The following is a 24,931-nucleotide window of genomic DNA, read 5'->3' on the forward strand; positions in this document are numbered from 1 at the left end:
TGCTTGCGGCCCAACAGTGGGTTGAGGTGCATTTATCATGCAGCTGCAAGCCAACCGGCTCGGCGGGGCGATCCGAGGTCGGCGCGTGAGAGCGCAATCGCCGAGCGGTGCGATGGAGTCGCTTCGGCCACACAATCGGGATGCCGAGAGAGGAGGGGAGATATAAATGGCTGTATTCTCGGAGAAGCTGGTTCAAGTCAATGTTTGTCAATTGTATAGAAAAATCAATAGAATAAAGAAAAGACCATGCCGGCCATGGGAAAATTCTTGAGTGGTGATGACCTCGAAAGAGCAGCCGCCACCACCACCACCACCACCACCACCACACCACTGCCGACCGAGCATCCAACCGCACCTTCATCCTCCCTCTCCTCCTCATCCTCATTAACACACACTCTCGACCCGAACACCGATCCACACCAACCACAGCAACAATGGACCGTCCGCTCATTACTCTCCCTCCACTCCCCTCCCCAAAAGGGCTATGAGCTCCCGTTCTGGCATAAAGCCATCGTTCTCTTCATCGTGAGCTGGATGACCCTCGCCGTGACCTTCTCGAGCACGAGTCTCCTCCCCGCGACGCCGGAGATCGCGGCCGAGTTCGCCACAACCACGGAGATCATCAATGTCACCAACGCGGGCGTGCTGCTGGCCATGGGGTTCTCGTCGCTGATCTGGGGCCCCATGAATGCGTTGATCGGGCGGCGCGTGGCGTACCTGTTGGCGATCTCCGTGCTGTGTGGGTGTTCGGTGGGCGCGGCCGTGGCGGGCGATATGCGCGTGTTCACGGCGATGAGGGTGTTGGGCGGGTTGACCGGTACGGGGTTTATGGTGACGGGCCAGACGGTTTTGGCGGATTGTTGGGAGCCTGTAAGTTTCTTTATTTTCTTTGTGGATTGAGGAAAAGGGCGAGGGGGTTGGGTCTCTGTATCTTAAAGTATATCCTGAACGGGGGCGATGGGGATATGGGAGATGATCTTTTAGCTTCATGCATATAGCACTCATGGTATCGTTCTTTCGGTACGTCAACTGACACCCTCCAGACGGTCCGAGGTACCGCAGTTGGCTTCTTCATGGCAGGCACAGTCGCCGGACCAGCCATTGGTGAGTATATAGTCACTCCCTGCTGTCTCTGTCCGCTTCTCTAATGACAACAACAACCAGGCCCCTGCATCGGCGGCATCATCGTCACCTTCGCCAGCTGGCGTAACATCTACTGGGTGCAAGTCGCCATGACCGGTTTCGGGCTCGTGCTGGCCATCCTCTTCGTCCCGGAGCTGTCGTCGGTTGACGCCAAAAAAGCCATCACCCTGGAGAAAAAAGCCCCTGCGCGCCGTTCTCCCTCCGACCAATTCAAGCACATCCTGCAGGCCTTCAACCCGATGCGCGTCTTCAAACTCTGGATCTATCCGAACATCTTCCTAGCTGTACGTCCATCTCCTGTCCTCTCAGAAACAATCCTAACAAAAGAAAAGGACCTCACCTGCGGCCTCCTCTCGACCTTCCAATACGCGATCCTCACCTCCGCCCGCTCCATCTTCAACCCGCGCTTCCACCTCTCCTCCGCTTTGGTCAGTGGCCTCTTCTACCTCGCCCCCGGCGCCGGGTTCCTGGTCGGCAGCATCGTCGGCGGCCGCCTCAGCGACCGCACCGTGAAGCGCTACATCGCGAAACGCAACGGCACGCGCCTCCCGCAGGACCGGCTGAACAGCGGCCTGATCACCCTGCTGGGGGTGCTCCCGGCCGGCGCGTTGGTGTATGGGTGGACCCTCCAGGAGGGCAAAGGCGGGATGGCGGTGCCGATCATCGCGGCGTTCTTTGGGGGCTGCGGCCTCATGGGCAGCTTCAATGGGCTGAACACCTACGCGGCCGAGGCGCTGCCGCACCGGCGGTCCGAGGTGATCAGTGGGAAGTACATCATCCAATATCTGTTTTCGGCGGGGAGTAGCGCCGCGGTGGATCCACTGATCGGGGCCATTGGGGTTGGGTGGACGTTTACGATTTGTGAGTTCTCTTCTTTGAGGGGGGGGGGCTGGTGTTTGGTTTGGGTGATGGGGTTATTGCTGACTGTGGTGACTGTTTAGGCGTCTTCTTTTCGATCTTCGGGGGCGTGTTGGTGATGCTGATTACGAGGTGGGGGTTGGATATGCAGCGGTGGGTGCAGAGGAGGGTTGGGGCGGATCCGTGATTACTCCGAGTGGGTGATGAGGTTATGATTGATGATTGTTTATGATTTATTGGGTAATGTTTGGATGTTTGGAGGTGGAGATGAGATAGAGGGGTTGGTGGTGTTCTCCCAAGCATGAAGAGTGGTATAAAGAATAATATAGAGACTGCATATCGATCGTGATAGAGTTGACTTAGCTTGTTCACCCTGAATAAGCAGGTTGAATGAGGGTCTAGCCGTTTGGTAAAAGGTAAGCATTGGTATGGTATGGTAGGATATACCATGAACAAGGTGTGGACGCTAAGAACGAGGATCTCTCCCCAGATTTTGACAAGGATCCGTATCACAGGATATGCAGTGGATGAAATGTTGGAAGCAGAGTAGGCAGGTCTCAGGGATCTTCATCATGACCAAAACTCTAGAAAGGGAATGTAGATTGTAGCATAGATGATGTTCATCTTTATGAATCGGGGTCTTACCACGGAATTGACGATATTATAGCGACGACCTATGGTCTGACCCGGCAAGTGGTTCCTTTAATGATCGCTGTGGTGATGGTGGTTCGTAATGTGGGGATCTATTTTTTTGGGGGGGGGGGGGATTGGGCGGTATTCCCTCCGCAATCTGGCCTCCATCCGAAGCTCTCCGCGATCATGTCTCCCCTAGATCACTACACTAGTGCATCAGGTATCATTCCCAGAACCTCTACAGGTCAATGACTACTGGTCATCCCCTCATAACCCCCCTCATTCAGATACGTATCCACCTGCAGCATCCCCAGATCGAAATCACTCTGCGCCAGAAAGTCCTGCATCGTGGGTTCCATAAACGCCATCGCCGTCGTGAACCCCCCACTGCTGTCCCGGAGCTCCACGGGCAAGAACTCCTCGACCCCGGCCGCGGCGGCCGCCGGCCCACCATCCACCGTCGTCGACACCACCGCCGCAGTCGCCACCCCGGGCCCGATCGCCGCCGTCGCCGCGGCGGCCGCATTCTGGCTCCGCCGGCGGTCGCTCAGGTACCGCCCCAGACACTCGTGGACCACCTTGAGGTGCTGGTAGAACTCCGACGCCGCCAGGTTCCCGTTCTCGCTCATCGAGCGGAGCACCTCCAGCCCGGTCTCGAACGAGTTCATGTCGGCGGCGCTCCCCATCGGCGTGAAGCTGGACATGGCGAGGACCAGGGCGGACGAGAACAGGTAGTGCGCGTGGAAGTAGCCGAACGTGGGCATGGAGCCGTTGATCCACCGCGTCAGGATGATGGAGTGGGTGTGCCGGGCGGCGTGGACGCACGCCTCCCCCAGCGTGAGCACGGGCTGGGAGATCTCCTCCGACGCGGGCTCGCTGAGCTTGATGAGGATGTGGAGGAGGGTGGGGCGCGTGGTGATGATGACACACTGAGTTGTGAGTTAGGTAGATGCAACCCAAGACACCTCGGTGCACTGCGTACGTACCTGGTTGAAGGATAAATGCAACGATCCGACCGGTGTCCGACTCGTTTCCGGTTCCTCTTGGTTCAGACGTAGATGCTCCGGCAGCGTTTCCACCCAGTTCTTCAGCGCTTTCAGCAACTTCTGCACGCGCTGCAGAAACGTTTCGCTGTACTTGCGTCGACTGTACAATTTGGCGATCGTCTCGCCAACAATCCGCGCCAGACTGATGTTCGCCTTCAAGTATTCCGTGTCCGAGAACTGCTCCTCGTGCAAGGCGATCGGAGTGATCGTCGACGGCATGTCCAGATGGATATCATCGTCCAGGATCTGAGACGGCACTCCCATTTTCGAGCCCCACATGCGATCGAAGATGTAGATCGTCCACCAGATACGCACGCGGTGCTGGCGTTCCACCGGGTCGATCAGCTGCGATTCGGGAATGTTGTGGTTCAGACCAATGGTCAATCCCAGCCGCATCGCGCTGCCGATCAGCACGTAGGCTGAATGCCTCCGGTTCAGGTAATAGGAGAACAAAGACTGGATCATTAGCAGAGTCCCCGCAGCCTGGATCGAATGCATACCAACAACAAGAGCGTCTCCAAATGGGCGATGCTCGTCCGCTCCGGCAGCACCTGCACGAGGCTGAGCGCACGCGCGAAATACTTGGTCCCTGGCACCCGCGACCCCGAGGAGGATTCATTGCGCATGGAGTATGCCTCGCCGAAGGCGAAGAGCGCGAAGAACTTGCATTGGTGGACCTTGGCCTCGAAGTCGCCCGTCTGGTAGATCTCCTCGAGCTTCTCCGTCGTCGATTTGCGCAGGACCAGATGGTAAATGAACCCGATCTGCCGCAGGGCGATCTTCAGCAACAGCCGGGCCTGCTGCAGACTCGGCCAGCCAATCTCGCCCGCGGTGGCCGCACTGATGCTCTCGTCGTGGACGTACTGGGTGCGAGGGATGTGGGCGGTGGCGTTACTCCCCGTCAGGAAGCGCCGGAAGCGCGTCGCAAACGCGGTGCAGGCGGCCTCCCCAATGAAGATAGGCGGCGCGGAGGGATCGTAAGGATGGAACCAGGCGCGATCCCCGATTAAGGGATTGCGCACGTTGTTGGGATTCCCAGTTTCCAGGTCCGGGGCTTCTGCCGGCACTCGTGACGGCCCGCGCCCCGAGACGCCGCCCCCCTCTGGGTCCGCATCGGTCGGATGCTCCGGCGCTCGGGGCTGTTCGCGCAGACGCTGGTTCTCCGCTAGCAGGCGTTGCAAGAAGCTGCAATAATGCTGGCATTAGATCAAACCCTGTGTAAACTGGAAGCGTGAGATGTGATGTGATGGAAAGTCCTCCCTACCTTTCGCTTACTTTCACCTGCCGATCGCGAGGCGTGTACTCGCATTCATCGGCACAGCCAACCTGCCGGCATTTGAGACACGGCTGACCCCCTGAGCATTTAATCTTGTGCGAATGGCAGCGCTGGCATCTAGATTGGCTCATCAGCCGATTTGCTGGGATGCCATCTGCAAGGGGGGGGGGGAAGAGGAAGGGAAACATACGCGATGAATTTCGGCCGCTTGGAGATCTCGACCTCATCGGTCGTTCTGCTATGTTTTCTACGGTTCATCAGTCATGACGAGACAGAGGTGATTGTTAAAAAAGGAAGTTAGAGGAATTTGAGATCGGTAGATGATCGTCATGTACGTGGTTGATAGTAGTTTTTTGAGTTCCAAGTTAGTACCGAGTAGTTCCTGCCAGTGTCCGGTTGGAAGGAGTTGAAGTTGAGTTCGGCCGGCAATCGGTGAATTCTGCCGACCTTCCGGCCGATCCCCGATTAGGCATGAAGGGCATTGGATGATGGATGGATGGATTTATGGATCGATGAATCAATGGAATGTTCGACTCCCGTCGGAGATGTACGATAGGTGAAGTTACTCGGCTTCCAACTTAGAATTAACTTTCAAGTATCCAGCTGCGCGTAGTACAGTCGCCCCTTTGGGAATTCTGCAAGCTTTGTAACGGCCGTAAGTCGGGACTATTCGGTGATACTATTCAGTAAAACTGTGTGTGTATGTGTGTGTAAGTTATGTGATCTCCAGTCGCGTTGGCTGGCTGGCTGTTGGGGTGGCTGGCTGACCTTTTATCCTTGTACTGTACCTGCTCTGTAGCAGCTCCAATATCTCGCCACCTTTGCAAGCACCCTCCCCCCCTCTACGATGGAGATGACTTGGTGGTGGTTGTGGTAATTGTTGATTGTGGTGGTTCCACCTGGCATTTCCCTTCCCCCCCTCCGCAGTCCGTGTGACTGCCCAGTGCCTATCAAATGTGGTGTCCAGATGTTTGGCACTGCCCGTTCAGAGGCTCTCATCCCTGCACGGGAAACAATCCTTAACAACCTTGAAAATCCTAGTGAGTACTGACTCGCTCAAATTCTTGCTGCGCGACTCAAGGACGAATGACATGGGCTGCCTTGCTTATTTAACCAGTTAATCGGGTCGGTTATAACCCAATTGCGAGTCCAGCGGATCGTCCCAGCTGGAAACTTTCCATACCCACTCACAGCACGCTCGGGTTCTCAGCCCGCCCATCACAGTTGGAACCCCCATGTGGTCTGCTTGGGTGTTGTAGATCCGACCATCGGGTGAAGAGCTCCTTCTTCCGGCTTGAGTGGTGATCGTCTTCTTTCAAGTGTGCGGATTCCTCTTCCGCTACGCTAGTAGACGGGTTTGGAATTGACCTGGTAACTTACTGAATAGTACCGAGTAGCAGATTCGGCCGCTTCTCCCATGTCAATCGCCGAGTTAATGAATGCTCGGCCAGCGGGAAAATCCCTGGTTCTATCGGCGGGGGTGCTGCAACAAAATCAAGGCAGTGGTCGCAGATGACAAGCAACAATGGAATTGGCTCAATAGGAGAGGGGAAGGGAAAAGCCCGAATTTAATCCTCTGGATTCTTTCCTGGTCGCAATGGGGGGGTCTCTTTCATTTCGATCTCGAGAAGCAGAAAAGCAGAGAGGAAGAATGCCACAATCGCTTAAAATCAATTTTCCTAGGCACTGGAAAGGGTAACCAGCCTCTCCACTGAGCTGAGCACTAGAGTGAATGAGCAAACGTCGAAGCTTCAAAGGCCCTGACGATCGTGGGCTCTGACCAATGGAGGATTCGCGACGTGTTCGAGCTGGTGAGGATCAATTCAAGTTGAAAATGCAGATTTGCAGGCCTCGCTTTAACAAGGTTCGTATTTCTCGACCTCCAACCGGACGGCAAGAACTCTCTCTCTCTCTCTTCTCTCTTTCTCTCCGTCTCCGTCTCACCACTCACTCACTCGCTCACTCTCTCCTTCTTATCCTTCCTGTTCGGCCCGGCTTGGGTACCCCAATTCTTCCTCCAGTTCCCTCATCCCCTGATCCCCTCGCATCCTCTTGTCTCCATTCAACTTTCAGTTCAGGCACTTTAATGGGGAACCACGAAACCACAATGGGGAAAATCCAGGCGAATCCATGAGAAAGGCCCCGCCCAGACGTGGGTGAGTGTGATTGATTAGTTCCATATGTGTGGGGGCACCGTGACAATCATGGATGGAGTCTCCGCGGAATTCTTTTCCACGCCAAGTCAATCTTCCGCCAACATCAATCCCATCCATCTATGCAAGTCAAGCGCACGCCTGCTGGAAAGTAGATGCAAGAACCCGTCCCCCCAAAGAAGAGAGGTCGAAGAAACCAATATCATGGCTAGCAATAGCTCGAAAGCCCACGCTAACTATCGCAGCATGAGAGGCGAGCCAATGTGACCCCCGCGCACAACGTGGCTGTCTAACTTGACCAGGTCTGGTGATGGCCGCGCAGGGCCCAAGCTTTTCTCAACTGTGTGAATTGGGCAGGACTGTCTCCCTCCCCTCCCGTTCGTCTTCTGCTTCCTCTCTCCCTTGTTCTCCTGTCACTCCTTGCCACTTCTTCTGTTAGTCAATCCTGTCTCTGCTTGCCTGGCAACGCTGACAAGAATTCAATCATTCTCATCAACTTCAGTTTCGTCTAGGTGCGGATGCCCACCTACAGGAGATCAGGGGTGTGCGGGCTGGTTCCCGCATCGCCATGAGACACTCGGGGGAGTGCGTTTCTTCTCCAGGCTAGCCGTTGGCACAAGGGGCATGTTCAGGTATGCACTTCAATTGTTATTCAGAGTCAGAAGCTACTAGCTCGTCTCTCCTCTATAGTCCTGACCTCTGATTAAAGTGCGTCAATCTGCAGTTTCCACCGGTCGGGCGGGGCAGCTGGCTCACTATCGCCAGTCAGGCCATTTTCATCAACCAGGCCCGAGCCCGTATTCGAAACCTGAACACACGGGGTGACGGTCTGTTCGAAACGTCCTCAGTGGAAGGGTGTGAAAGTCACAAGATCACCGAGCTTTCCCGGGAGCCATGGTTGAAGGAGAGGAGGCGACGGCAACAAGCACGGTCAAAACTTAGTTCGCTACACCTCAGAGTGTCGACTCATCATCAGTTCTATTCAATTCTCCTGGTGTCCTGATCTCTCGCAAAGAAATCGTCGTTAGGATCCTTTGCGCATCACAAAAAAGCCCTTGACTTACATGTTTCGTGACCGATGTGACCCCTTGGCTGGCCTTGCCCGTCATTTGTCACCCTCCGAAGTATGGTTAGTGATAGGGAATTGACGCAATTAGATCGGATTCACTGGACTATGAGACCTCCGGGTTGATAGGATCTGCTCCGCTAAGTCCTCTTATGATTGTTGACGATCGACTTTGCATTGACAGAAAGTGTTGGGGAGCCTCACGATAGCATCACACTTCAGAAAGCTAAAACGTCCTGTGACAGTTTGGGCTTTATGTTATATTCTTGATTTTCATAACACAAGTGTCGTGGGTTTCAAGCGACCTCAACCACCTGCCATGGTCCCATTGACCATTGAGACGACGTAAGATATAACGGGCCCCGAGCAACGTGCCGCTGGCTCACGAGAAGACCAAGAAAAGTGCACATGCTTTATAAGTCGGTGTACCCTCGAGGAAGCAGGCCTCCGCAGCACGTATGTTCGAATCACGACTTGTTCAGATGTTCGGATCATGCGTACGAGGTGATGGTGTGTCTGCTGGTCGGTCACAAAACGGTAGACGGGTCAGGTCAGTTGGGCTATCGGTGGCTCTCGGCTCGAAAGAAGCGACCATCAGCACACGGCTCTTCCGCTCTTTCAAATATCGACAGTCGCATATCTGGGGAAGTGGGCAGGCTTGTTGTGGGAATTGTGACGTGGCCGCACCGGCTCTTTTCTCTGCTCAGCGTGACTGATGAAAACAAATTAGTACCCGAGCATCGGTTTGAAACATAAGCAAGACTTTCTCAATAACAGAGGTGGAACATGGAAAATAAGGAGAGGTGTATACCAGCGAGCGAACGGAGGCTCTCATCCTGTTACCTGCTCACATGGGGCAGAATGACCGCGACAAAATGAGCGTTGCTGTCTCAAGGCTATCAACACACTGTCCCTTCAACGCTGCCAGCCTACGCCATCGATTTCGTCATCTTCCGCAGTCTCAACGGTCTGTGTGAGGATTCTGCCCTCATAGCCACGCCGCTGGTTTGTTGGGATGATGGGTTATCTCCCTCTGGGTGCCGCTTGTTGTCCTGTTCGCCACGAGACACTGATAGCCAACGGAATCTTTGCTAAATATTATCCCCGCCACCAATTCGAACACCAAAAACCTCGAGGGTATAGTGCCAGAAGCCGGTGGGTACAGGTGGCGTCGAGAAAAAAACATTCATCGAATCTGATATCCGAGATATTCAGCTGTATCTATCGAGTACTGAGACGGTTTTGCAATGCTGTCTGCGCGAGACAGCGGGTTATCCTTTGATCTTGGCATAACTGGAGCGAGCCCCTCTGCAGGACTAAGAGACGGTTCACATCCGACCAGACTTTTGTTGTGCAAAGATGGGCCTTGAATCCACAGGTTGCTGAAGGTCACAAAGAGAGTAGGTGTCGGAAACCAGGAGAGATCGACTTCCTTTCCAACAACCATCGGTCGTATACCTTGACTCCAAATTGGAGACGATCGAGATGGCGGCCTCTCTGATCTGTTTTCCCCTCTTCATTTTTCCCCCAATTTTCTTTTCTCTCACTCTTGCAGCAATGTCGAAATGTCGACCCCGCTTGTTATATCAATGGACTTTCTTTTTTTTCCCCCTTTTTTTCAAATTTTTGTCATTCATTTCGGATGAATTTTGCCTCCTACGATTGCAGGGGGAAATTTGGGGGTTACCACGGTATACAACCCTTGGTTATGGTGCCAAACAATGGTGCTCGGGAGGCGCGAGCCGATTTCCGCCCAACTGTGGCAAGTACGCCCACCCGGCAGTCGTCTCCAGCCTACCACACTTCACCTTGGCTGGGTTCTGGGTCTCTTTCGACCAACAAGAGACCAGTGCTTTGTACCGGACGCTTTGTTACACCACCACCCCCAAAACAGCTTTGTTCCTATTGTTTGCCCCTGGCCTATAGTCCGTTAGTATACTTCAGTTTTGCCGGGTGTCATTCGCACTATCGTTACCGCCAGGTTATTAGGTCGCTGGGTTCGTCGGACTGTGTGTTGTTGAGGCCCGAGACGAAGGGGCCGTGGTGGGATTCCCGGCTCGTCCTTGACCATGAGTGACAACAGCCGTCCCCCTCATTTCCCTTTCCCTTCTCAGACTCCATCTTCGTCATCGGATTTGCTGGAAAGTGATTCCCAGTTTAGTCACCTGGGTACCTCCCTGAATCGCCAGCAACCTCATGGCCTTTCCGGCTCCTACGAAGTGGTGTATTCTGGCTTCTCTGAGAACCCATCGACTGGCTCGCAGCTCATCGAATGCGATCGCTTCGGAAGGGTGCGTATTCCTAGGTCGGCCACATCGACTGCCTGGACCAGTAGCGGACGTGTTAGTCGAGCCTGCGAGAACTGTCGCGATCAGAAGGCCAAATGTAGTGGTCACCGCCCGACGTGTCAGCGGTGCCAGGAAGCGGGCATCCGCTGCTCCTACGGTGACCGGAAGCGAGAAAAGTTGGCCAAGTGAGCGTTCCCAAACCCTGATGCAAACATTTCTCAAGTGTCTCTAACTTCGTGCGCACCAGGCAGCTTAATGACCTGACAACCCAGGTCAAGGCATATGAGGATCTGTTACGAGAGCTATCGCCCAGGCTGGACTCGGAAGCGGCGAGGCAAGTCGAGCAGTTTTTAAGTGAAGTAAGGCTCTCTCTTTACATTCAATGCATGGCTCCGTTTACCATCTTCACTGCCCACGTGGTCTTCTTCCCTGATCGGATATGGTTTCAGAGTTGTATTGACAGGATAAACACAGTCAAATATCGATGAGGACCTGCCTGTTGACCCTCAGGTAACAACGTCTGCATCAACAGCGCCAGTCACGAATGATGCGTCAGGGTCCAGTGTGACCCCGGCTCTCACGAGAGGTGCCCTAGACTACACTAGTGAAGATTTCGACCGACAGGCCATGGGGTTCGTGGGTGAACACTCTGAAATCGCATGGCTGTACAGATTGAAGCGACTCATACGGCGATCGAGCCCTGCTACAGAGAACCATGGCGACTCTATTGCTTCCGCGAGCTTCTACTTGGACGATTCAGAGATTCCTCTCATGAAAGATGTGGACCCAATCAAACGGCCCCCTCTTGCAATTGCTAAGCAGCTCCTGGACACCTACTTCACAGTCGTGCATGCATCCTTCCCGATAGTTCGCAGATCGTTCATCATGAGACAATTTACACTCTACTACAATTCTCCTTCCGTTGGGCCTGGGATTGGGCCTGGAAGGAAGTGGCTAGCCATGCTCAATCTGATCTTCGCGATTGCCGCCAAATACACCCACCCTCAACCCAGTGACGCTGAAGAGTGGCCTGATGACAGTGCTCTTTACTTCGCACGAGCACAGAAACTAGGCGTGATGGGAACGGTTTTATTAGAACATCCTGATTCGCAGCAGGTGCAGGTGGAGGGATTAACATCCTTTTACCTTCTGTCCATTGGGCAAGTGAATCGGTATTAACCTCCCTTGGTTTCCCCTCTGGCTTCGTTCATTTGTTTTCGATTGCTCGCTTTCTTGTTCATTCAACCCCTGCACATGATTGGGTACAGTGATAGTCTAATCGTGTGTGGCTCAGATCCTGGAAACTTTGTGGTTACGCCATCCGTTCGGCTCTAACCCTGGGATTCCACCTTCGAAACGAAAGCGACATCAGGAACGTCATGAAAGAAACGAAATATGCTGTTTGGTGGTCTCTTTATTTGCTCGATTGCTCGCTTTGTGTTATGACTGGTCGCCCGCCTTGTATCAACGACCGATTCTGCACAACACCACTGCCGGTGCCCTTCACAGAAGAAGAGTTCGACGATAAGGAACAGCTAATCCTCCTTCCCGAAGTTCGGAATGCTCTCGTGAAATCTCTATGCCCCGGAAACCCACGGATTGTCGATGATAAAGGCTCGCCTGAAGCCTCCGGCGCCCAAGTGCCCGACCAGGGTAACAAGAGCGAACAGGATGTGGCTGGTATCCTTGAGTCTCTAATCTCGATGCCCAATTCTGCCCTTTTCTTCCTGTATATCGTCGACTTAGCCGCCATTATGCATGAATCCGTTGAAGTTCTGTATGCTCCAGGGGCAGCTCGCAAGCCATTGCATGAGATCGAGGGAGCCATCTCTGCTTTGAACAGCAAGGTGGATGCTTGGCTTGCGAGACTCCCAGCGGCATTTCACTTGTCGCAGGGAACGAAGGCATTTCAGAGAGAGCGGACAAACTTGGCATTTCGCTTCTACAGTGCCAAGATTCTCATAACCCAGCCTTGCCTCAATCACCTTTCCCAGGCGACCGACGTCAATGAACTTCCGGGAAGTTTCTGTGAGATGATGGCAATGATGTGTGTGGAGTCGGCAGACCAGATGCTTGATCTGTTGCCCGATTCACCCGATCTTGCTTGGGTCTACCGGGTCTCTCCTTGCTGGTATCTTTTGCATTACCTAATGCAGTCGACTACGATCCTGCTCTATGCGTTACTGCTTGTAGAGAAGCCAGGAAGCGTTGACCATCGGAAAATTCTTGAGCGACTGGAAAAGTCAGGCCGTTGGCTGACGGAGATGTCTCTGGAAGATCCGTCTGCTGAGCGGGCTTGGCTCGTGTGCGGAGAACTGATTTCCGAGAATGTCCCTGAACTCGAAACTAAGATTGGTGCTGATTCTAGATCGCAACTGACTGAGCGTCCTATGGTCGGCTTGTCTGCTGCGAGGACCCGTCCGTCTGACTGACTTTGCCGGTGGCCACTAGTGCTATCTTGATCTCAGTGTGCTGAAAAGGACCAGAGAAAACCGATTGCTCCATGGAGACTCTATTCCCCACATCCTCCATCGGTCCTGCGGCTTCGGCTCTGCAACGGGATTACTTTTCTTTCCTAGTTGATTCAATCGCGCCCTAACCCTACATATACCCCCTCATAGAATTGGAGAAGGTCTCATGTTGTCAGTTGATCTGATTTTGAGCCTTTAATACGTGCCGGGAAGGAAATCGTGAGAGCGGATATACGATGCGCTTGCGGAGCCTACCGGTCTGTGCTTGTTGATGGTCCCTCTTTATCATCTGAGCAGAAAGCAAACACTCACTATAAAGCCCCTGACGTCTTATTCCAGAGTACAGTAATTAGACAGACATCAGATGATCAGTCACATCCAGATGCGGGAAGGTCCATCCCGGAATTCCTTTGACTAAATCCCAGCAGCGCGGATTGGGTTTCAGACGGTCCCAGCGATGTGGGTTGTTGGCCCATGCAAAGCAGAGTCTTGCTTCTTAGCTCTCATTCTTGGCCGACCATTGCCCCACGGTTCAATCACATCCCTTGGATTGAGTCCCGTCCTTGCTGGGTCATGTCTAACTAGCCCCATTCGGTAATGTGGCCCTAGTGCTTGGTTGCTAATGAAATCAATCACTTAGCACCTTCATTGAGTCGTGCCCAATGTCGACCCCGTAAATCTACGGATTTCTTTTCCCTCTGAGAGGCGGTAAGAGGAAAGCGCAGTCACCAAGTTGAACCTCCGCGGAGATGTGCTGCCATGGCTTATGCACGGGGCCAGCGCCTGCATAGCTAATCCGATGCCTTATTGCTTGCCTCCCAGTTTAACGGTGGGCCCGGTCTCACCCAACTTGTACCATTTGATTTGCTGGCAGTCAAATCCGTGGCAGCGGAAAGCCCATTCTAGTGGAATAGTTAATTCAACACTAGATTGCTTTTGGGCTGATCGTCCGTCGCCATTGGGAGAACGCGCATCTTGCGCCGTGGCTGATCCACGGTTGTAGCCGACGTCGGCCCTGGACCGGATGCTCCTGTTTTACCGGATCCACGCTATCAAGTCGAGTCTGGTGCATGACACGCATCGTCCCGCCTACCAAAACGTTCAGTTGATCGGTACTTACTCGGAGTTACTACGTATCAGGAATTCACGATCATGAATGATGCGGGGCTCGAGGCCCGGACTGATGAGTGAAGCTGGAGCCTCAAGAGGAATGCAGGGAGGGAAGCATACAGGAGGCATAACTTTATCTGCCCCTCAGCAAGATAACCAACAGTAACCTATCAGAATCTTAGAGTCGTTGCCTTCGTCCCAGGCTCCCTGGTATGCCTTCATTGCAGATTGCACTGATGGGCAGATCAAGATGACACCGCACCTTGACGGCGAACGCTATGCATGAGTAATGTACGTATCTGATTTGGTCTACAGAAAATTCCATTGTCGGCATTCTTCGAGCTGGGCCCAGGATTGTGTTTCCGGTAGCCCGATGATCCTCTTCTCTCAGGCTTCAGCCCTTGAGCGACAGATCTGGCTTTGACCCCCACATGGCACTGTTAAACTACTGCCTATGACTTCGCTAAATACAGAGGATCATGGCAGAACAGCCAAATCAGTTCGATCAACTGGTATGTTTTCACAGTAGCTGTATCCCACTACTGTAGACATGGTTGCACCTGTTTCATGATGGAGGAAAGTCATCTCGTTCATTTACTGCAGATTCCCACCTTGGGCCTTTCTTCATCTTGCCAGCAACCTAGTCTGAGACTTTTCCACCCAAAGACATCGAACCTTCGAATCTGAATCCGCCTTGGACGGACGAAACCCATCACCCCAATCGACTAAAACGGAAGGAGTCTATTTTATTGAAATGTGGAGGAGCGCGAAAAATTTGCAGATCGTCTAACCACCCCTCCCCTCCCCCTTTCTAACCTCTCCAGACCAGTCGCATTGGAGCAGCTATCTATTGGCGGTTGAGGGACTTGAGGCCATTCTGGCGAAAATCTGCCATCGGGCTGTAAGCGAGATTCTGGAGTGCGTAGATGCAAATTGTGATTTGCCACACTGGGTATAATCCCGGCTCCTGCCGCAATGGCGACCTTCCATCCAGAGTCCAGATCTCAGCCTCGCTCCCAGTCGGAGGTCTTGATTCCTCCGAAGAGTTATTCCGGATCTGAAGGACCACACTGTGTGGTTTGACGATGTGAGTTGAAAAATATTGGTGCTGCTTGATGGCCCACCCTTCCCCTCGGTAGGTTACCTGCATTGGGCAGGACTTGCGGTCTTGGACTGTATCATTCATTCTATCGTGCCATATTCTGATAAGCTGAGATGGAGCCCGACGAGTCCAATCAGTGGCTTTCATCGGAAATAGGCGATGGCATCATCGCCGGTCTGTTCTGTTCGGCACATTGACTGAGCACCTGATGGAGATTTTGTCGAGTCGAACGAATAGCTGGAGTGTTGGGATAGCCAGTCTGGTGGCAATTAAAAATAGAAAAAAAAAAGAAAGAGAAAAGACCGTCGACAAGTCAACGTACAGTACGGAGTAGCCTCTCACTTATCACATCATGATGAATCATAGTCTCCATAATCCCAGCGATCGACACTGGGCCGATGGTTATAGTTGTTTCTGCCTGGGGCATCAGGGCAGCGATCATGATTATGTAAAAGCTGATGTACTCATGAAATGGTCAGCCACCCCGGCCACATTGACCGCCTGCCAAAAGTGGCTGGACGGATATGTCACTGCACACTCACCACCTGCTCGGTCCCATCGAGTTCACTGAATTCGGTAACGTACTTCCATTGCAGTGACTGAATCCATCCAGCCCACCTGGACCCTGGGGCACCCAGTAAGGCTCATTGCCTCTACGCCTCATCGTTTACGAATTGATCAATCTAAGATGCGGTAATAACCGCCCAGATCATGTCTTTACGAGGGCCCATGAAGCGCTCACATCTGAGACAAGTGAGCGCCGCCAGTATAGAGACCCTTTCTACTGCCCGGTCGTTGGAGGTCCCCCATGCTGTTCCCCCAGAGCAGCAGTCATCAATCTTAGATGAAAGGACGATCCGCTTAGTCTCTGCCAGTCTAGATCGTCGACAATGCTCTCTCTGGGTTCATGATGAGACCTTCTCCAAGGAAGAGATCCTATTCAACCAGGCCGCCTTTAGCGACACCGGGGCGCAGATCGGCGATGTGATCGAGATCCTGCCCGTCCGGTTCAACGGCGATGCTACGCATACCTTCAAGCCGGATCTCGGGGTCAGGTCGTCACGGGACGTTCACGTTGAGCCCAACCCGACACTCCACCCGGACCCCATGTCCAAATTCAAGACCCCGTTACAGGGTCGATGTCTCTTCGTCGTCAGGCCCCTGCCGCAGGAAATCAAAGCACGGCATCCCAAGCTTGAACTCTCTGTAACTAATGCCGTTGCCAACATCTTCGGCTTTAAGAACCGGACCACCGTTCATATCTCGATCGTGGAGCGCGCGCACTGTTCCGCCTCTCATGTAGACATCTCCTTCCGCGATCAGTATCTGGTCCGCTCGGACATGTGGCGGCTGGTCATGTCCGAGCTGGCGGATAAGATCGTCTACAAGGGCCAGAAGATCGTCTTCATGGGTAGTATCAAGGCGACCGTAAAGAATATCTTCATCCGCGGCAAGAAGGTCCTGTCGGGCTTCTTCTCCCCCCAGACCATCCCCGTCTTCCGCAGCGAGTCGGCCAAGTATGTCCTGTTCATCCAGATGTCGCGGGAGATGTGGGACTTTGATTCCGAGGGCACGGGCGATATTTTGTTCAGCAGGGTCATCAACGGCTTCCTTCCGGAGCTCTTCAAGCGGTGGGCCAATTCCGACGCAAGACATCTGGTTACCATTGTGCTGTTCACCCGCGTGGAGTACGATGCGACGGCGATAGGCCCTGCGTCCAATCTCAATCTGGACAGCTGGAAGAGTGACTTCACGACTAATGCAGCTCCGACCCGAGATTTTTACCGCGTGGTCGTCAACGATATGGCTAGTGGTCATTGGACGGCGATTCTAGATGAGCTGAAGAAGGATTTTAGAACTTTCTTGAGGGATGTCTCTATCCTCAAGCCACCGGAAGAGATGCAGACGCCCACGGTTGATGGCATCAAGGTCGCCCCCAAAGCTCAGTCTGCAACCATCGCAGGACGGCCCAGCACTGCTCTGCGCGGCAATATCCTGGAAGCGATTCACCTTGCGTCCTCTCACCTGGCTTATGATCACATCGATCGTGACATGCTTCACACGGGAACGTCGATCATCGTGATCACCCCTGGAAGCGGTGTTTTTGAGGTCTCCTACGAGTCGCTGGCTTCGACGACGGAGGCTCTCACCAACCGCGGTATTGCCATTGACTTGGTCTGTCTGAGCCCCATGCCTCTTCACTCAGTGCCTTTGTTCAAATACCGCGAGCCGGTGAAGCGACCCCATACGGCCACGTACGGAGGAGACATTCGGAATGGAGGCTATTCTCCAGAGGCTCGTCCATCCTTCGCAAGCTTCGCTAGTCGCACGTCACATCTCTCGCCCAAGTCGGTCATGCATGGCTCGTATCCTGGGATGAGTAGCCGGCAGCCATGGTCTTCCCATGCGAACAATTGGAACTACGGAATCCCTCATTGGCTCGATATCTCATACTGGAATCCTGACACTTACCGAGAGGCTCGACGGATACTAAAGAAAGATCCGAATGCGCCAATCCCTTTCACTGTCACCAAACAATCCAAGTTATTCGTGCCCCGTGTGCGGATGTACGAGATTCAGATGATGGGTGTTATGGAGAGCGAGCAGTCAAACATCTCCATTCCTTACCTGCTCGAAGGACAGGGAGTCACCAGAGGAGCTAGTCCCGCGACCGGCCTGAGCCCTTCAAGCATAAGTCCATCGAAGACACCCTTAAAACGCAATTCCCCATTCAGATACCAGCTTAGTGACAGTCTGCGGCCGGAGCCTTTTCTCCAGAACATGTCTCATTCCAAGGATGCCATTCTTGCAACGAAGAAGAAGTCTTCGAACTCGGTCATTGCTTGGATGGACAATTATGACGACGGTGTGTTCCATGCTTTGCCAAAGCGTTCTCAGCCTCGCAGGTCTGCGAAGAAAAAGCGAACCAGTGAACCCGAAGTGCAAGTCTCCAATGCTCACGAACGGCTTTCCGCTCGATCCGTGACTCGATTGCGCGAGAACGAGAACAATGCCAACGAACGCCCACATTCCGTCAGTTCGGCTCCTCGGAAAATTGAGCCGTCACGCACCGTGCAGAAGAGTCTGGTTTCGACCAAGGCTGCTTCGCCCAACAAGCCGGCTCTCAAGCCAACTTCTGCCACGAGAGTGCCCCGGATATCGCGGACGATCAGTTTCGCCCTGCGGGGGCTCACGTCCATCGCACCGAGGGCCCAGGCAAGTACGGAAATCCATGTGGAACATGCCAGAGGTCAGCCGACGCAGAATGCGAAAAAGGTCTCCGGAATGCTTGCAGATTCGAGGAGCGTTGAATCCTTGAGCACGTCTGATTCAGCGTCCACGAAAACCGTGATCGATTTGTCCACAACGTCTAGCACACCGAACACACCTCAAAAGTCCTCGCAAGGCTCCACAGCTACACCAACGAAGCCAATCTCGATCAAGGTTCCGCAGAAGCAGCCCTCAGTAGATGCCGAGCAACCGGATCGCTCCGTGGTTCCCGAGTCTTACTCGACCACGACCACGGAGATTCCGATGATCGATGACTCGCGCCACGAGAGTCGGGTTCGGAGATCCAATCCTCGGGTCACTGTGACTGGGAATGGAGGCTTGCGCGATATTTCTTCTAAAAGCCCTCACAACACGGCATTGGCCCCTTGGGTCCGTTCTATCAATCCGTGCAACACCTCGAAGGAGGTAATGCGGGAGACCAGCTGGTTTGGGCGCTGGCAGCATGCCTACCCCAGACCTCCCCATGTGGCCGTCGTCAAATGGAAAAGTTTGAAGTCCCCTGCCATTCTACCTCTAACTACGGAAGAATTCCCCACCGCGAAGGAGCTGGCCTCGGACTACTTCCAGACCCCGTATCGTGTCTTCCCGAATGAAGATGCGGAAGGTATCGAGCCTCCAAAAACACGAGGTGTGCTCCTTCGCGAGATGATCTCCTTGCGTCTCTCACATGGCTTTCAGATCGTGGTTGGCAAAGCTGTTGTAGAAGCCTCTGGGCAGTATGCTCTGGAATCGCCCAATGTATTTGACACGCGTGGGCTGGAAAGAGATGGTGCTACTGTGTTTCTATCTAAGGGCAACACCATTCATCGATTGATCTGTGTGGAAGGCGCGGAAATCGAAGTGACGCGCTATACCCATCGCAACTCCTCCATTCTTGCCTCGGAACAGTTTGATGACTTCAGCATGTACTCGCCGGCGATGCGGACGATCTTGAGCCCGCAGTACGAGGTGAAGAACATCCGACTCGATTCGAAGCTCGAGGAATACAACTGGAACTACTCCGACAACTACGTGGCTGGGCATCGAGACTATCTCTTTAACCCATCCCAGCAGCTCCACTTCTGGCGCGTGCGCTATGTCTTGATTCCAATGCATTTGCACGTGAATTCCCGCCGTCACATTCAGACTTTCAACGAAGACAACGAAGAGGAGATTCACCTTCTTGGTATCAACCAATTGACACGGATCTGGCAGCGCCACAAGTACATCCCACCGGAGGAGAAGCTTTTCAATGCTTCGAATGGCAAAAAGGCCGAGAATCCGCTCAACATTATCTACAACACGCAGAATTCGTCGGAGGTTGTCGCCGCGGAGTTGGACCGGATGCAACTGACCGACCCCAGCTTGGATAGTGCGCCTGCCCAGCTGTTGCCTGAGTCTGAGCAGTTTGAGCGCTCCAGCATCACCTTGTCCACGTTGGCACAGGCCATTCAGGGCGAGAAAGGTATACGGATGGAGGATCGACGGTGGCATTGGCGCCTGCACTACAGCTGCTTTATCGGATTCGAACTCACCACCTGGCTGATTCAGACTTTCCGCGATATCGACACCCGAGAGGAAGCGGTGGACTTCGGCAACGAACTGCTGAAGCACGGACTCTTCCATCACGTCGAACGGAGACACAATTTCCGCGACGGGAACTATTTCTATCAGCTCTCGAGCGAATATCGGCCGCATCGTCCGGAGTCGCGAGGCGGCTGGTTCCCTCAGATGCGGCCGGATAAGGCGACCCCCTCGACTCCTGCGGCCGATCACTCGAGCAATCATTCCCGCGCGGAGTCGCGATCCGAGTCTCGATCCGAGTCCCGGTCCGAGAGTGTGGATGACTCCATGCCTCAGGTGCCCAACACGCCGTCCAGAGCCAAGAATAAAGCTACGATCATGCTGTCGAAGAAAATGCAGTACGACGTGGACCCGCGTCGACGATCGAACCGCCCTGAGGTCATCGATCTTCACTACGACCGTCTGCATAACCCGGACAACTGCTTCCACATCGAACTCAGCTGGATGGGCACGACGGCCAAACTGATCGAGGACACGGTGCTGTCGTGGGCGGCGACCGCGGAGAAGTTCGGCCTGAAGCTCGTGCAGGTGCCCATTGCTGAGGCGTCTGCGATCGACCAGACGCAGCCCTTCCGCAAGCCCTTCCGCGTGCAACTCAAGGTGCCGCCCCCGCGCGGGCCAGTCCCCGTGCCCTACAACCCCAACCCCTCGGCGCCCGTCTCGGCTCAGAACCTCAATCCGGATGCCCTCTACTTCCAGAAGGCCCTGCTGCGCAAGTTCGACTTTGTCCTCGACTTCGAGGCCCGGTCGGCGTTCCCCGCCGACGTTGAGGTCTCCTACTCCTGGGGCATCCCGGACTACCGCTACCCGCAGTTCATCCACCGCTCGGGCAGTTTGCTGGCCCAGATCACCGACGAGGGCGAATTCTTGTTCCTGGCCAACCGGCTGGTGAGCACGCGCAGCACCGCGAGCCGCGACATGCCGCGCCTGGAGCGCATGGAGCGCGCGGAGCAGTACCGGGCACGCGCCGGCACGTACGACCCGGTTGCTGCGGACCGTGTCTCCTCGACCTCCTCCCCGCGTCTCTCGCCGATGGTCCGCCCAATCCATGATCTCACCGGTGGTAGTGGCAGCATCAATATCGCCGGCGGCAGCAGCAACACCACCAGTAATTCCAGCGCTGCGAATAATCCCAAAGACAGTGCCAACCTCCCCCTCGTCGCTCCGCCCGGCCAACACCCCAGCATCGACTCCTCGAACCTCTACCGCGCGCCCGAGCACATCCTGAACGGAATCGTGGACTTCTGCAATGATCACATCCGTCTGCAGCAGTTCTATAAGGAATCGCACGCGCGCCCGGTCTCGACGCGCGTCACGCCCTCGATCCCGCCGACCAAGATGACGGATATCCCTTCGCTGGAGCTGCCGGATAGTGTCGTGGGCCATCCGCAGCATACGCTGCTGCCGGCGTTGCCGCAGCGGATCCATTCCAGTGCGGTGCTGATGAATCCGTCGACGGAGGCGCGGGCGCGCTCGCGGGACGAGGGGAGTAATCTTGTGCGGGGGAGTCCGCGGAGTGGGAGTTTGAGGCCGTTGATGTGATTCGATTCGAGGGAGAAGTCAAGCGGTTTGAGGCGGGGTTGCTTATGAAGACCGTGGGATGATTGTCGATGAGTCAGTTGTGTATGTGTATGTGTAGTGGTCGTGGACGGATACCCTGTTACCTTAGCCATGTAATACAACCTAATGAACAATTGTATGAGTACCTATCTATCTTACTTCGCCTTTCAGGGCCTCGCAACACCCACTCGCAGTTGTGTATAGCATCTCAAACTGCTACATCCCTTGTCCACCACTGCACCATAAAACAGCCCGACAACCACGATTCAAACACAGCCAATCTACCAAAACCTACTTGAGTCAAACCCACACACACGGCCCCCCTACTGAATAACCGCAACTTTCACCCCCTCGACATCAGCCTTCACCACACCACCCTCCTCCTTCCCCACCCTCACAACTTTCCGCACCTCATGCGCCCTCACCGGATCAACAACCTCCACCTCGACCACCCCTTGGAGATCGCCATTAACCAACACCTCCAACCCACTCAACGGGTCATCCTCCGGCTTCGTCAACTGAAAGTTCACCGGCACGACCGCCCCGGGCCTAATCAACAACGGCAGGGTCTCGAACCCATGGGTCTCAGTATACCACCTGCCGCCGAGATACTTTCTGCCGTGATCAAACCAACTCACCCACTCTCCTTTAGTGTCAGGAACATAAAACTCCACGACCCCATCCTTACTAAACACCGGCGCGACCAGCAGATCCCCGCCAAGCATATACACCGTATCCACGGTCCAGGCGTTCCGATCGTGCGGGAACTCCAGCAGGAGGGGCCGCATGACGGGGGTGCCGCGGCGCGCGCCCTCCAGCGCACTCCGCAGCAGATACGGGGTGAGGGCGATCTTCCGCTTGACGCAGTCGCGCAGCACGACGGAGCAGTCCTCGCCGTAGATCCACGGCACGCGGAACGAGTGGCTCCCGTGCAGCCGGGAGTGCGTGGAGAGCAGGCCGAACTGCACCCAGCGCTTGTACACGTCCGGCGGCGGGGTGCCCTCGAAGCCGCCGATGTCGGAGGCCCAGAAGATGAAGCCACTGAGACTCAAGGAGAGGCAGCCGCGCAGCGACTCGGCCATCGCTTCGTAGGTGCTTTCGCAGTCGCCGCCCCAGTGGATCGGGAACTTCTGGCCGCCCGCGGCGGTGGAGCGGGCGAAGAGGACGGCGCCGGACTTGTTGGGGGTGTGGGCGTTGTCCGGGTGGTGGTGGAGGAGGGTCGTGTAGCAGAGCTCGTTGAAGGCCAGGGTGTAGTAGTTGTGCATGCGGGTGGGGTCGACGCTGCCGTCGAAGTAGGTCACGTTGCGGTAGGGGATGCGTTCGCCGAAGTCCGTCTTGAAGCTGTCCACCCCCAGCTCGAGGAGGCGGCGCAGGTGCGTCTGGAACCAGGTCCGCGCGGAAGGGTTCGTGAAGTCCACGATCGCCATGCCCGCTTGCCAGTAGTCCCATTGCCAGACTGTGCCGTCGGTTCGCTGGGTGTGTTTTAGTGAGGGGGTAAACGAGGGGGGGGGGGGAGGTAGCCAGCGGGCGGCTTACCTTGATGAAGTATCCTTTCTCTTTGCCCTCCTTGAACAGTGGCGACGCCTGTCCCACGTACGGGTTGAGCCAGACACTAATTCGCAGCCCGCGCTCCTTCAGCCGCTTGATATACCCCGCGGCGTCCGGGAACATGGCCGAGTCGAACTCGAAGTCGCACCACTGGTAGGACTTCATCCAGAAGCAGTCGAAGTGGAAGACACCCAGCGGGATCTCGCGGTCCCGGAACCCATCCAGGAAGCCGGTGACGGTCTGTTCGTCGTAGTTGGTCGTGAAGCCTGCACACGGCACAAACGGCACACAGTAACATCAGCAATGGCATCTCACAAAGCCAGTCACCAACAAACCTACACCAGGGTGGGGATCAAGAGGGGAACATACTCGTCGTCAACCAAAGATTATAACTCCAAGCGGGCACCAAGCTCGGCCTCCCCGTCAAGGCCGTATACCTCTCCAAGATCGCCTTGGGCGAGTCCCCATAGATCACAAAGTACTCCAACTCCTCGCCGGGCACCGAGATGTTCACGCGGGTGGTGCGCTCCGACTGCAGCTCCAAACTCACCTTCCCCGGATGATTGACGAACACCCCGTACCCGGCACTGCTGAGGTAGAACGGGATGTTCTTGTACGCCAGCTCGGAGGAGGTGCCGCCGTCCTCGTTCCAGATGTCGACCGTCTGCCCGTTCTTCACGAACGGGCCGAACCGCTCGCCCAGCCCGTACAGCTTCTCGCCCACGCCCAGGTCCAGCGCCGCCAGCATGTACCCCTGGCGCTCGAAGAAGATGCCGTCGTCCCACCGGGACTTCTCGGTGGTCTGGTCGCCGATGTACCCGATGGAGCGCCAGGAGTGGCCCGTCAGCTTTTTGTTGCTGTTGTTGCTGCAGGCCGAAAAGACGAAGTCGAGTTCGTTGGGCGCCGTCGTCACGGCCAGGTCGAGCCCGCCGCTGCGGTAGTGGAGTGCTTGGTGCTCCTCGTGCGAGATCTGGGCGTGGCCGGTGGATGTGGTGAGCTCGTAGTGCGGGCCTTTGCCGATGCCGCCGGCCCTGTGCATCGTTCAGTATGAATTCGGAACGAAAACACTTGCTGCACGGTCGCCCAGTGCTTTGGGACGGAGATTTGGAAGAGAGAGGAACAGGGTAACCGACCAATGGACAAGCTTCACGCCGATAATCCCTTCCAATGGCGACGTGACCTGCGCTGAGACCGTAGCTAGACGTATCACGTCAGTCCAAGCTCTCTTCCACTTTGCAGCTGGATACAGACGACATGGAACTCACCGGAGTTTAAAGTGTCACCACGGTGCCGCTGGAACTTGTTCAGGAGCAGATCCACCGTCTCGTTCTCGATGCTCAGTCGCTCGACGTTGTTCATCCAGTCGATCCGGATCCCCTCCTGTCATTCCCAGCAGAAGCCCGCGGATTAGTTCCTGATCGGCTCGGTCTTGGACAGAGAACACTCACCCGGATGCGCCACATTCCCTCGGTGAACTTCATGGTGATGGATGCGGTGTGTCAATTGATAATGTCTCAAGGGTTTGAAGTTGGGGGAGAGCAATGCTAGACCCTGAGGAGAGACCTCGGTCCCTGGGTGGTGCAGTGCGTCTTAAGTATGAACTGGATGGAGCATTGCCAACATCCCACCCCACCCCCGCAGTACAAGCACTGACAGACAGACAGACAGACAGACAGACCAGGATTGCGCCGGATGAATCGATGCCATTGCATCTCACGGGCCGGAAGACCGAGAGAACCGAGAGAGGGGGTGATTGGAAGAGGGGTAAAACCCGCGCAGTCAAATTGGCTAAATGCTAACCAGACCCTGGATTTATCCTTAGT

At 55.0% G+C, this 24,931-nt stretch overlaps 6 protein-coding genes across 6 annotated transcripts; 4 read left to right on the top strand and 2 right to left on the bottom strand.

The window, feature by feature from the left end:
* Positions 1 to 71: 71 nt before the first annotated feature.
* Positions 72 to 2,346, top strand: BO95DRAFT_444789 (putative MFS transporter). Its single transcript, XM_025586964.1, has 5 exons — positions 72 to 870; positions 1,044 to 1,104; positions 1,165 to 1,427; positions 1,476 to 2,004; positions 2,085 to 2,346. Exons 1-5 carry the CDS (start codon positions 247 to 249, stop codon positions 2,186 to 2,188), a joined length of 1,581 nt encoding a protein of 526 aa, XP_025440350.1. The 5' UTR covers positions 72 to 246; the 3' UTR covers positions 2,189 to 2,346.
* Positions 2,347 to 2,879: 533 nt separating this feature from the next.
* Positions 2,880 to 6,049, bottom strand: BO95DRAFT_465552 (transcription factor domain-containing protein; the record flags this gene model as incomplete). Its single annotated transcript, XM_025589145.1, has 6 exons — positions 2,880 to 3,563; positions 3,621 to 4,136; positions 4,181 to 4,865; positions 4,945 to 5,073; positions 5,147 to 5,203; positions 6,009 to 6,049. 6 exons carry the CDS (start codon positions 6,047 to 6,049, stop codon positions 2,880 to 2,882), a joined length of 2,112 nt encoding a protein of 703 aa, XP_025440351.1.
* An 855-nt stretch (positions 6,050 to 6,904) lies between these two features.
* BO95DRAFT_199775 (uncharacterized protein) lies at positions 6,905 to 8,223 on the top strand. Its single transcript, XM_025581027.1, has 4 exons — positions 6,905 to 7,362; positions 7,412 to 7,543; positions 7,612 to 7,741; positions 7,819 to 8,223. Exons 1-4 carry the CDS (start codon positions 7,137 to 7,139, stop codon positions 7,919 to 7,921), a joined length of 591 nt encoding a protein of 196 aa, XP_025440352.1. The 5' UTR covers positions 6,905 to 7,136; the 3' UTR covers positions 7,922 to 8,223.
* Positions 8,224 to 9,970: 1,747 nt separating this feature from the next.
* On the top strand, positions 9,971 to 13,298 carry BO95DRAFT_199690 (putative C6 transcription factor). Its single transcript, XM_025581026.1, has 4 exons — positions 9,971 to 10,648; positions 10,711 to 10,822; positions 10,938 to 11,635; positions 11,758 to 13,298. The coding sequence occupies exons 1-4, from the start codon at positions 10,245 to 10,247 to the stop codon at positions 12,893 to 12,895; spliced, it is 2,352 nt and encodes a 783-aa protein (XP_025440353.1). The 5' UTR covers positions 9,971 to 10,244; the 3' UTR covers positions 12,896 to 13,298.
* A 2,428-nt stretch (positions 13,299 to 15,726) lies between these two features.
* On the top strand, positions 15,727 to 21,692 carry iml1 (GTPase-activating protein IML1). Its single transcript, XM_025586965.1, has one exon. It carries the CDS (start codon positions 15,858 to 15,860, stop codon positions 21,540 to 21,542), a length of 5,685 nt encoding a protein of 1,894 aa, XP_025440354.1. The 5' UTR covers positions 15,727 to 15,857; the 3' UTR covers positions 21,543 to 21,692.
* BO95DRAFT_444796 (putative sugar hydrolase) lies at positions 21,678 to 24,871 on the bottom strand. Its single transcript, XM_025586966.1, has 6 exons — positions 24,557 to 24,871; positions 24,374 to 24,488; positions 24,242 to 24,305; positions 23,478 to 24,139; positions 23,097 to 23,374; positions 21,678 to 23,032 (listed from the first exon to the last, which is right to left on the bottom strand). The coding sequence occupies exons 1-6, from the start codon at positions 24,587 to 24,589 to the stop codon at positions 21,884 to 21,886; spliced, it is 2,301 nt and encodes a 766-aa protein (XP_025440355.1). The 5' UTR covers positions 24,590 to 24,871; the 3' UTR covers positions 21,678 to 21,883.
* Between the last annotated feature and the right edge of the window lie 60 nt (positions 24,872 to 24,931).

The sequence above is a fragment of the Aspergillus brunneoviolaceus genome (genome assembly GCF_003184695.1).
Source record: "Aspergillus brunneoviolaceus CBS 621.78 unplaced genomic scaffold BO95scaffold_50, whole genome shotgun sequence".
In the NCBI taxonomy this organism is placed as follows: Eukaryota; Fungi; Ascomycota; class Eurotiomycetes; order Eurotiales; family Aspergillaceae; genus Aspergillus; species Aspergillus brunneoviolaceus.